The sequence below is a fragment of the Falco naumanni genome, chromosome Z, assembly GCF_017639655.2.
Source record: "Falco naumanni isolate bFalNau1 chromosome Z, bFalNau1.pat, whole genome shotgun sequence".
In the NCBI taxonomy this organism is placed as follows: domain Eukaryota; kingdom Metazoa; phylum Chordata; class Aves; order Falconiformes; family Falconidae; genus Falco; species Falco naumanni.
In genome coordinates this window covers 71629936-71642171 of record NC_054080.1, presented here as the reverse complement: position 1 = coordinate 71642171, position 12236 = coordinate 71629936, and the positions used below count along the sequence as shown (strand labels likewise).

At 39.5% G+C, this 12236-nt stretch overlaps 1 protein-coding gene across 1 annotated transcript in view; it reads right to left on the bottom strand.

Moving 5' to 3' along the window:
- Positions 1-12236, bottom strand: part of RICTOR (RPTOR independent companion of MTOR complex 2) — a 90591-nt gene that overhangs the window by 9957 nt on the left and 68398 nt on the right. Inside the window, exons 27-33 of the mRNA XM_040580780.1 lie at positions 9680-9767; positions 8811-8903; positions 7836-7942; positions 6958-7187; positions 5128-6157; positions 1285-1462; positions 16-100 (exon numbers count right to left, since the gene is read on the bottom strand). Coding sequence (XP_040436714.1) covers positions 16-100; positions 1285-1462; positions 5128-6157; positions 6958-7187; positions 7836-7942; positions 8811-8903; positions 9680-9767 — 1811 coding nt within the window. The remainder of the gene's footprint in view (positions 1-15; positions 101-1284; positions 1463-5127; positions 6158-6957; positions 7188-7835; positions 7943-8810; positions 8904-9679; positions 9768-12236) is intronic.

The window sequence follows — 12236 nt, the reverse complement described above, 5'->3', positions numbered from 1 at the left end:
GAATAAAAACAGTACCTCCTGCATCAGGTGCAAAGACCCTAGCTCCACGGTCATCAAATGGAGGTGTGGTTTTCTTCTGGAAATACGGAGTTTCCTTTACCTGCAATATTCAAGTGAAAATTAAAATTAGCACAGGCGCTAATCATATATAAAGGAAAAGTAGATTTTATGAGAAAATAAAAATGTTGGCCATTTTTTACTTCAGAAAAAAAAAAGCTACATAGAGGAGGAAATTAGGAATGGACTCCTGAGTACTGAAGAAAAGCCAGTGAGAAAACCATATATTTGTGAATGAACACTTATTAAAGGAAAACAGTGACCCAGAGGTGGCTGTTAATGATCTCTCCATGATGACTCTGCACCGCTAGCAACCTTGGGAGAGCAGTCCAAAAATACCCAGGATATCTAAAATGTTGCCTGTAAGATGCTGTAGAGTCAAGGTGTGAGAGAAGAAATAAGGCAACAAATATGCCCAAAGACTGTGAAGGAGAAAGTAGTAGTAGTCATGTCATAAAAAGGGAACAGAAGCAGGTATGATGGAAAATCTTGCCTTTGCTCTAGGTTTAGCAATTTATTCAAGAGTAGTAAGTAATTTAGGTTTGAAAGGCAAAGACTAAGTAAAATAAAGATAAAGGAAGCAGACTGATTTACCTATAACATGGATCATGTCCTGTTTATGTTTATAATGAAGTAACAAAACATTAAACCCTGAGATGCATCAGTTTGTTATATGGGAATGTGTTTTAATGGAAGTAGAAAGAGGAAGGCAATTGGTAAGATACTTAAATAATCTAGTTTAACTTAAATATATGTATCTATGAGGTTAAAGACATATCATTTAATGCTATGACAATATATATACAAATACATTATATCAAGATCGTGGTAGCAGGAAGTTAACTGTGTGATTAACCACATCATTTATGGTTGACCATTGAACATCTCAATTAGTTGGCTAAAGAGGTACTAACAAATGTCCACAGACTATGCTAAATTTAGCATAAAAGCCAGCTGTGAACTAAAAATCTTATGACAAAGTATTTATGCTACTTTTAGTTAACATTCTTCTAGCCTTGTCTGTGTCATTATTTGCCTGATAATACAAAACAGAATAGCAATTTCCTGTAGAAAAGAAACTCCTGTTGTTCAAAACGCATTCCTTGGAAGTACCACATCCATTTTTTGCCACTTGTGTAGGTCTGGTCTGTTCTGATGAAAATGCAACAGCTGGCTACCTTTCAGTATAGAAATGCAAATTAACCCAGTAAGTTATCACATACATACCTGAAATATTTCATTGATATCCACTGGGAGAGCAAGGCCAATGTAATCATCAGAGCTACCAAATGTAGCATTAGATACCATGGAGCGAACAGAAGACGAACGCTGAAGTGTATTTTGGTTGATAGGACTTAATAAATCTTCCTTATCTAACGAAGCATAACTTAAAGCTTTCATGAACCTGTAACATGAAATAATAAATCACAATCTTGGTAAATCTCTCATTCTGGCACATTAAAAGGACGGACTGCTGACACACAGACTACCCTCATCTTCCCACTGCAGAACTCAGAGGTTGCTGCTTTGTCAAATCACAGCTACAGGCTCATTGGCTTTTACTGTCTCATACTGTACTGCATGGTTTGGTAATTCCTCAGGTAAATTTTCTTTCTTTGAAAGTCCTGGGACAGGGACTTAAAAGGCAGCAGGTAGAAACTTCTGCTTAAGGGGCTGCCAACCTTGCAAAACCACAAATATTCTCCAACTTACAAGGTTTTGAAGTTTTACAGCCCAGACACGGTCAGTAAAGATTCAAGCTTTTAAACTAACTGCCTCATTTTGAAACATACCCATACAAGGAATGTGCCTTCCCTGGATATACACAAACTCAGAGCTGACTAAAGCACATCCCTGCAAATGCAAAAGCTTGAGTCTCTAAGGTGTTAGTGATGACAGCAAGGAAGATTTTTTTTCCTGTACTCTAAAGAAACCACCCATTAGGTCACCCAAGTATGGAGCAAGAATTTGCTCAATGCGAATGCACAAACAACAAACTTGAACCTGCCACAATGAGGTGGCTGTGACAAGCAGCCTCAGGAACAAAGAAATGTATTGGTAAAATGAGATGGGAGGCTGGAGAACAAGTCCTCTGTGCTGATCAGAGTCCTGATGATCAAAATTTCACATTGGGCTATCTGTCATTTTACTTCTCATCACAGATAAAAAAACCTGTAAACGTTTTTCTTTTTTAGCAAAGGTGCTAATCACCCTTTGTAATGGACTATATGCAGGTTTTATTAAAGGTTCCTAGTAAAAAGACACACACTTCAGGAACAGTATTTTTTTATTATATTACTGCAAATTACTATACATTGGGAAGTACGGTACAGTAGACATTTGATTACTTGACTTTCTGCCTTATAATTTTCTATAACGTTTTTGTTTTAATGGACAATTAAAATGTCTTCTTATCCCTAATAGTTAAGAGATTTATACTAAGATAAAATTATTAAATTATCAAGGTTTGACCTAAGGTTCAAAACATTATAGTAAGATGGGAATGTGCAGAACAAAATTTACAGGATATCAATGGTTTTCTTGCTACTAACTAATTCCGATCAATGCTAACAAAAGTAGCAGTGGACTTACAGTAAGAGTCAAGCCATCCTTAAAGAACAAGAGAAAATGGCCTCAAGTTGCACCAGGGGAGGTTTACATCGCATATTAGGAAAAATTTCTTCGCCAAAAGGGTTGCCAAGCACTGGGACAGGCTGCTCAAAGAGGTAGTTGAGTCACCATCCCTGGAGCTATTTAAAAAACTTGTAGATGTGGTGCTTGGAGACATGGTTTAGTGGTGGACTTGGCAGTCCTGGGTTAACAGTTGGACTTGATGATCTTAAAGGTCTTTTCGAACTGAAAAGGTTCTATGATTCTATACATATCAGTACTTCTTCAAGCAACCTTACCAGATTCTCAGCATATAGATCTGTGCTGCACCAGAGCCCTGGCTCACACTGACAGCTGGAGAACTGCTCTCTATTACTGCTTTCCATCAGCACTGTTAGGTTAACAGTTGCACTTGATCTTAAAGGTTTTTTCCAACCTAAATGATTCTATGATTCAACCCCCCAAAAAGTTACAATTGCATTAGTTATTTCATAGTAAAGCATTCTACAGTTACTCTGAACATAAAATTAATGATAAAATTATTAGTCCTAAACATTTATCCCTGCATTTCCTGCAAAAGCTAACAGATATATCATTAGTAGTGATAACACCACTAAATTTTCAGGAAAAGCATGTCTGCAGGAGACAGGGTGAGAGCCACGATCAGGATCTGAGACATGCACATTAACATTTTTAGTTGGTCTTTAAAGACAAAGGTAGGAAATCTAGCCTCACAAAACAACTTATGCAAAAAAATAAGCTTTTCAACCTTTTGAACAAAAAGAACAACTGGAAATATCACAAAAATCAATTTACAGCTGCTCATTGCTACGAACACATGGATTTGAGTATGAAGTATGAAATGAAGACATTTTTCTGAAGAGGGACAGAAAAATAGCCTTGTCAGACAAAAATGACAGACTACTTCTTTCCAATTTATTACTTAAATAGCATTTAAAGACAATATTTAGCTGGAAGTAGTAACACACTCTGAAATTAAAAGGACCACAATTATTCAGTGCAAACTCAGCTGTGACCAGTAAGAAAAATACATGTACTAGGTACATCACAGTCTTTCCAATCAATTATATTGTTAACCAACACAATCTGACAGTCTGTTGTCATATGTACATCTGCAAGGAACCTTCTCAGAGACAGGTGCGCTCCAGCCATTTCAGTTCAATGTTAAACAGGTCAGCTCAAATCCCTGAGCATAACCACTGACACCAGAGATCATGAGCAGCTAAGCACCAGGAATACTGTTAGTACTACACTGCTTGCAGAGTCTCAGGATGAAATCAAGGGCATTACTGCAAGGAATGGTACGTTATTACAGCCGCAACAAAACTTGTACTGCCACTGAAATGATGCTGATTTGTTCCTGCATTAGCACAGGAAGCCCGTGATGGAGCATAGTGCAGCTTAACCACCGAATCATCCTGAACTGGACCAGTACACTCAGTCTAGCTCTAACATAACTGAACAAAGTGAACAAAACTCACTTCATGGCATCTTTGCAGAGAACATCAACAAACAAACGTCGCTCTTTATCAGGACAAAAATGCATAGTAGTAAATGGATACTATACACACTCAACTGGGTATGTGCAGTGCAGTTCAGGGACTGGGCATTTGCTGTTCCGTACAGTGAGCAGATGACTAATGTACTGCTGGCTTGTCCCCTTCCTGTCATCTGAGAGGAGGATGTTCAGGCAAGAACAGAGACAGAAAGCGTCCTTCCTCTTTCAATAGTAATGTGATAATCCAATGCAGTAGCAAAGATTATTTGAAAGGAAAAAACTGGTAGAAGAGCTTATATGAGAAAGTTGTTAAGCCTTGACTGTAGCTGCTGGGAACAGTGTCAATGTCATGAGCTAGATATCTTATGTAACTATCTAATTAGTCTTCAGAACATTTAATATTATTAAAAAATAATGAGGTGACACTGCCATCTAAAAATAAATGATACAAGTAAAATTTTTTGCTCTGCTGTAGCCAAGAAGCCAAACTGACATTTTTATTAGTCGTATGGCCTCAGTGCCACAGGGAACATGACTAGAGCATATTGGCAGAGTCCCTGACCCTGACTACACAGGCACTTTTGTGTGACTGCAACTTTAGTAATGTCAGCAGTGTAATTGCATTTAAATATTAAAAAATTAAACAGTAAGCCAATGTGATGAAAGGAAACATCTTCCTTTGTCACTAACAGCATTAAAGAAAAGGGCTGAGCACAGCTACAAGAGCCAGGCTTCTCTGACAGCACTTATGAAACTGAGAATTCTCATTCCATTACATTATTTCCCCAATATTGATTCTGCTCTCAATGAAGTTATAAATCATTCTGCAATACCTGTCATGTTTAGGTGAAGTTGGAAAAAATATTGGAAAAATACCGGTTTTATTCAATAATTGCTCTTACAGCTCTGAAGAAACAAATGAGCACATAATAATCCCTTACCGACTTGGGGTTAGCCGAGAATCCAGGCTGCCAGACTTCATGGTAATAGTGTCAGTGAACAGCACGTCCTTTGCTGGAGATGCTAGGGCTTCCGAGTGAGACAGTGAAGGATGCATCCTCTGCTGTTGTAAGCGTTTTAGTGTAGCATAGCCAAAGGCATCTCGAGAACTTGTGTAGCTAAAGTTATAGTCAGCAAGACTTTTTATCGTAGCTAGAGAAGGAGCTTTAAGAGACTGGGCTCTTCGGGGAAGAGTATGAGAAGACCCTGGCAATACCAGGGATACAGAATTGGATTTTGAGAGAGGCAGGTGGTTAGAATGTGGTGTTGAACAGTGACTTGGTTTAACTGTTTTTGTGCTTACCACAGTACTCAAACTTCCATAGTCAGTATCTACATTCGTAGTGTCCACACCTACAGTCTCCCTTGAAGGGCTAGAGCTCATTGAGCTTATGCCACTTGTTGTGGTATCTGTATTAAAACTTAGGCTACGACTCTTGAAATGTGTTTGTGTAGTACCATCTCCTATTAGCCTTTCTCTGCTTGTATTTTCCCGATGAATTTCATTTCCAAGACCTTTTGGCAGCTTTAGATCATTTTCTCCAATACTTGGGGTACTATCAGTATCTTCCACGTGCTTGCTTCCAACAAAAGAAGTTTCTAATCGTAAAGTCTGGATTTTAGGAACTCTGAAAACCGGGTTGAATTCTTCCCCAGCAGGAAAGTCTATGCTACTGGCAGGTTCTGTTACTGTACGATTTCGCCTCAGAACTGATTTACTGTCAGATGACGTCAGCTTTCCTCCTTTTGGATCAGTGCCACTTCTGTGTTTTTTATTAGGTAGAGTAAGAGAGTTTAGAATGCGATTTTTCACAAGTCTACTAGAAGAAAAAAAAGGAAAGGGACTACGGTCTTTGTCCTTTGAAGGTCCAGGTCTGTCACAAAATATTTGTTCTGCATCTTCAGTAATATCTAGGAAGAACGTACTAGTGGAAGTACCACCAAAACGGTCCTCTTCCATGATGAACATACCTGAAATTATACAGGACTGTCACTGAAAATTGTTTATACACTTTGAAGAAATGTCTGTGTTGCAAAAAAAGTAAGCAAATCCGTGTAAGCCAAAGTGGGAAGCTACATGATTTACTGCATTTTTTAATACAGCATATTCTCTGCAGAATTTAATAGTGTAAATTAAGTATCTTGAGGAGGACCTGAGCTGAAGGTCTCATCACTTCAGAAGAAAAGCCACTACCTTATTTCAGTGCAAATACCCAGTTACTAGGATTATAACCCATGTGTTCCTTTAATGATATCTAAATATGGTATATTTCTGGATTTAAAGTCCAAATATCCACAGCAAAAATAAAATGTATTAGATACTCTAAAATACACAAGAATTTAAATACAGCAATAGTCTGTGCGTATATATACACATACAGATTATATGTATTTATATTCTAGAATATTCCTTTGAGGACAACCAAGTAACTGTATCTTTATACCTCAGCATGGAGATTTCCTCAGCAAGGTATTACAGCAAGCTGCCATGACTCAACATAAAAACTAGTAACTTAGCCTGATGTTAAAATTTCTTACTTCTACACCAAATGTAAACCCCCGAAAAACACTGTTCTCTTCCCTCTCACTTGTCTACATCCCCCGAATGCACACTAACTGTCCCCTTGCCTGCACTACTCCTTGCAATAACATTTTTTACAGTATTTGGCTGAACCTCATCCTGCTAGAAGGTTCATAAGAACACTAAGATGCTGTTCTGTGGTGGGGTTTGGGGTTTTTGTTTTAGTTTTTTTTGTTTTGTTTTTACTTACTTGAAGGAGCAGATTCACTTTCACTGTTGTGCCTAGAGCTGGTGGACTCGGAGTTCAAACTAAGAGTACTGGGTATAGAAGAGAGTTCATTGCAGAGCTGCTCCATGTCATCAGGGACCACTGGCCAAGGCTGTCTACGACTGTGTCTCACTGCATCCCAGTTATGATGCTTCAAAATGTCACATCCTTGTTTAGTTTTGGCTATTAGACCAAGCACGTAGACACAGGTTCTGTATTTAATGTATATATGGAAAAAAGAGCAACAATAATAGCATCTAATTTAACTAAACTTATTTCTCTTTTGAAAGGAAACAAGCAGAAACTTCACAAAACTGCCAAGTAGCTTTTGGTTCATTTTTATGTGTAAGTCAACGGAAGCTTTAAAAATGGACTAAAATATCTGAGAACAATATCCTATTCAGAAATAAAAACTAATTATTCCAACAGTCTGATTACAGAAAGTAGAAAAGTATCTTTTTTTTAAAATATGCAAAAGGACAAACATTAATATAGTAGCAATATTAGCCAAAAGACCATCTATTTATGCTTTTAAAGATTCAAAAATACATTTAATAAAAATTATGGAATAATAAAATGATTACAGAGATATAAGTAGCAAATATTTTAATTGTTTTTTTAAAAAAGGAGAATAGTATGTATCTTTTTTTCATAGGTTTCATTTTCTTACTCCATGTTCTTTCACACTTACTATACAATTCTGTGATTGTATAGGACTGAGATTGATACTCAGTTATTGATCTTTAATAACTGACTACCAAGTAAGTAAAAAACTATAATCATGTAAATTAGGTAAGGCTATCTGAAAACCTATACATAAAACTTACAGATGGTAGTTGCCATAAATTGGATACACATACCCTCTAACAGAGAGAACCTCACAATGTTGGGCAAGTGCCATTATATCAGGAATTACATTCTCCTCTTGAAGTAAGTTAAGACCCCAATTTGATGATCCAATATTGCCCTGGAATAAAAGTTTTGTCAAGTAAGCTTTTATTCTGATGTGATTTGAAGTACTATCAGTGTAAAACTTCTGACATTTTTGTTTGTTGGTAGCACAGTTTCAAGCCACGTCTTCGCAAAGCAGTTAAGTTATGTGAGCACCCTTTCTGGCATTTCCTAGTTGTGCAAATCCAAAAAAGAACTTTGCACATAATGTATAGTACTTAAAACTGCTCACAGTTAACTACTACATATTCCTCATTTTACCAATTCTACTACAGCCAAAAGCACGATGTTGGTTTACTCATTTTACATTCTCCTTACTCAGGCATTTTATTACCTACAACATCTTCCAGTAACAGTCACCTTGGACAAATGTTCCCAAATAAACTTTGGGAAAGAGAAGAAAGAAGCAGATGAACAGTTGAGGTGGCAAAGCAGGTTCAGAAATGTGGCTCTGACAGGCAGAGACATGAGGTTTTTGCCCATCACAAGTACCAAAGGTGTCATAACCATATATATTCACATGCATCAACAGTGGCAGCCAACTTTCTGCCAGAAACACTGAATTTTGCACCACCACAGTAAATACAATAAAGACAGACCACAGCAACTTCTAACTACTGGTTTCATGCTAATACTGTTGCTACATGTGATAATCTGTTCTTTTTTATTTTTTAAAAAAAGAATAAAGAACAAAAAAGGTGCAGTGACCCATTTTCAACTGGAAGTCCAGTTAAGGTACAGAATACCAACTTGGAAAAAGTCACACATAATTTACAACAAAAAACCTAATTAATGATTTTATGGAACTTTCCTTAGTTATTTCAGAATTGAGAGTCATAAAAGAACTCAAACAACTGCAGAAAGTTTTGAAATCTTTTACTAACCAAGGCCCAAAGGGCTGCTTTCAGCTGCTTAATTCCTTCCCACTTATCCAGCATTGGGGAACGAACAGTGTAACTTAGATCTGTAACAACACTCTGAGGGAGAAAAACAGAAGACAAAACCAACTCAGTTGGAAATGAAAAGGAGACCTCAAGTCAAACAGGTTCTCCTGCATTTTCAATAAAATGGTAAAGCACTAATTTAAAGTATGCACCCTAAAATGAACAGTGGTAGTTCTGGAATAATAAGCATAAATTAACAGCAACAGTAATGCAAGTAGAAAATTTTAATGTAACCACTGACTGCATCAAGTTAATTCAGATTTTATAAATATAACAGATTAATCAGACTAACACACTGCCAATATGTAAGCTTTCTCTTAAACTTTTCAACTGTCACGTTCAATTCATTACATCATCTTGCAAACCTACATTAAAAGTGAACTCATTTAAGTAACAATGTACTGGCTTAGGGCTTGTTTTCTTAGTTTTTCAGAATACTAGAAATAAGATTTTATTCCCCCATCTCCACATTTTTGTATGTGTAAAAGGATAGACACAGCTTATGTCTTTCTCTCTCTATATCGTCAATATACAATTCACTCACACAGACTGAAAAATTTTAAGATTTTGCTAGCCATTGTAAGTAAAGTACTGAAATATTAGAGAAATACCTCGCAGTATCAGGAAGGAATTTTAGTTAAGAATAGATGGCAAAGACTGTCTTCACAAATATTTGGCCCCATATAACTTAAGATTGTCTTAATCGCCATATTTTGCAATGACTGTTTAAATGCCATCTCTTAAAATATTTTAAAAGGTTTACAGAACTCTTTAAAATCTTTCAAATTATTAATATTTTTTGTCCTCACCTGAGACTCCAATAAGTGGCAGCCTGTTTTATGGTGCACCAGTTGGCCATAAAGGTGAACTGGCAGGTAGACATGTGGTCGCTGTAATCTGGTGGAAAAAGAGATCATATGCTATCCCAGCAGTTTTGACATTTTCTTATTAAAATAAATTATACTGCAATGTAATGCAATGAGTTGAGTTTTTTTTCAGACAAAGAGGATTCTTTTGGAGAACTTAGAAAAGAACAGAATGGAGTATTTCAGTTGGAAGGGACGCACAACGATCACCTAGTCCAGCCACCTGACACGGCTTCGGGGCTGACCAAGGGTTAAAGCTCGTTACTAAGGGCATTGGCCAAACGCCTCTGAAGCACTGACAGGCCTGGGGCATCGCCCACCGCCCCAGGAAGCCTGTTGCAGTGTCTGACCACCCTCTCGGTGAAGAAGTGCTTCCTGACGTCCAGCCTGAGCCTCCCCTGGCGCAGCTTTGAACCATTCCCGCGTGTCTGTCACCGGATCCCGGGCAGAAGGGACCAGCACCTCCCTCCCCACGTCCCCTCCCCAGGAAGCTGCAGAGAGCAGCCAGGTCGCCCCTCAGCCCCCTTTGCTCCAAACCAGAGGAGCCCAGAGCCTCAGCCGCCCCGCGCAGGCCGGGCCTTCCCGCCCTCCCACCAGCGCTGTTGGCCTCCTCTGGGCGCCTTCGAGGACCTTCACACCCTTCTGAAATGGCGGGGCCCAGCACCGCGCACAGCACCCGGGGTGAGGCCACACCGGCGCTGGATGCGGTGGGACGTCGCCCCTTCTGAGCGGCGGGGTGGGCTGCCTGTGGTGCCCCCGGGATGCGGTTTGTCCCTCGGCTGCCCGGGCACTGCTGGCTCATGTTGAGCCTGCTGTCAACCAGCACATCCAGATCCCTTTCTGCAGATCACTCCTCTCCCAATTTATACTTGTGCCCAGCATCACTCCATCCATCCTAGGTGCAGAATCCAGCATTTGGACTTGTTAAACTGCATCCCATTAATCATTGCCCAATGCTCCAATCTATCTAGATCCCTCTGCAAGGCCTCTTGACCCTCAAAAGAGTCAAGAGCATCTCCCAGTTTGGTATCAGCAGCAAACTTGCTAATCGTGCATTCAGCTCCTGCATCCAGGTTGCTGATAAATATACTGAACAGAACTGGCCCCAGAATTGCGACCTGAGGAACATCGCTGGTGATCAGTCACTAGCCTTATGTAGCCACATTCACTGAAACCCTTGGAACCCTGCTATTCTTCACCCAGAACATCATGAACCTGTTCATCCCACAGCTGGACAACTTGTCCAAAAGGATGCTGTAAGGGACAGTATCAAAAGCTTCATTAAAATCCAGAAAAAATATATCCGCTGCTTTGCCTTCATCCACTAGGCAGGTGACCTTATCACAGAAGTTAGTTAAACAGGACTTTCCCTTTGTGAACCCATGCTTACTGCACCTGGTGATTGTACTACTCTTTAAATGCCTTTCAACAGTACTCAGTATGATCTTCTCCATAATTTTTCCAGCAAGTGAGGTCAGACTAACAGGCCTGTAGCTTCCTGGGTCTTCCCTTACACCCTCCTTGTAAACTGGCACAACACTGGCTAGCTTCCAGCCAGCAAGGACCCACTCAGACTCCCAAGACATTTGGCAGATGATTGAGGGGTCCTGCCACAACATCTGCTAGCTCCTTCAGTACTCCAGAATTACCCCATCAGGTCCCATGGGCTTGTGACCATTCAGCTGATACAGCTGGTCCCTTACAATTTCAGCGTCCACAAATGGAAAGTTACTGTTCCCACAGTTGTGGTCCTCCAGCTCAGGGGACCAGGCAGCCTAAGGTCTATCAGCATTCTTAAAGACTGAGGCAAAAAAACACTGAACATCTCTGCTTCTTCTTCATCCCTATTAGTCAGCTGACCATCTTCAACAAGTATCAGTTCAGTGTTTTCTTTAGACATCCTCTTGCTATTAATGTACTTAAAGCCCTTGTTATCTAACACAACACTAGCCAGTTTCCACTGTAATTGAGCTTTGGCCTTTAGTGTCTTCTCCCTGCACATATGAACCACAGCTCTATAATCTTCCCGTGAAACCTGACCTTGCTTCCAGGGATCGTAAAATTTCTTTCTCCTTGAGCTCCACAAGGAGTTCCCTGTTCAGCCAAGCTTGTCTTCTGCCTCACTTGCTTGACTTACAACACAATGGGACTGCTTGCTCCTGTGCTTTTTAAAAGGTGGTTCTTATAAATGGACCAGCACTAATGGACTCGTAAACCCTCAAAAGCAGATTCCCTGCTAAACAGCTCCCTAAGTTTGCCCTCCTGAAGCCCAGGGTAAAAACTCCACTGTCCTTTTTTCTCATTACAATGAAATTTTTAAACTCAACCGTTTCATGATCACTGTGGCCAAGACAACCACCCACCATCACATCTCCCATGAGTCCTTCTCTATTTACAAACAGCAAGTCTAGGAGGGTGTCTTTCCTAGTCGGCTCACTGAGTATTTCTGACAAGAATTTATCTCCTACAGACTTCAGGAATTTCCTAGACCTGCTCAGCA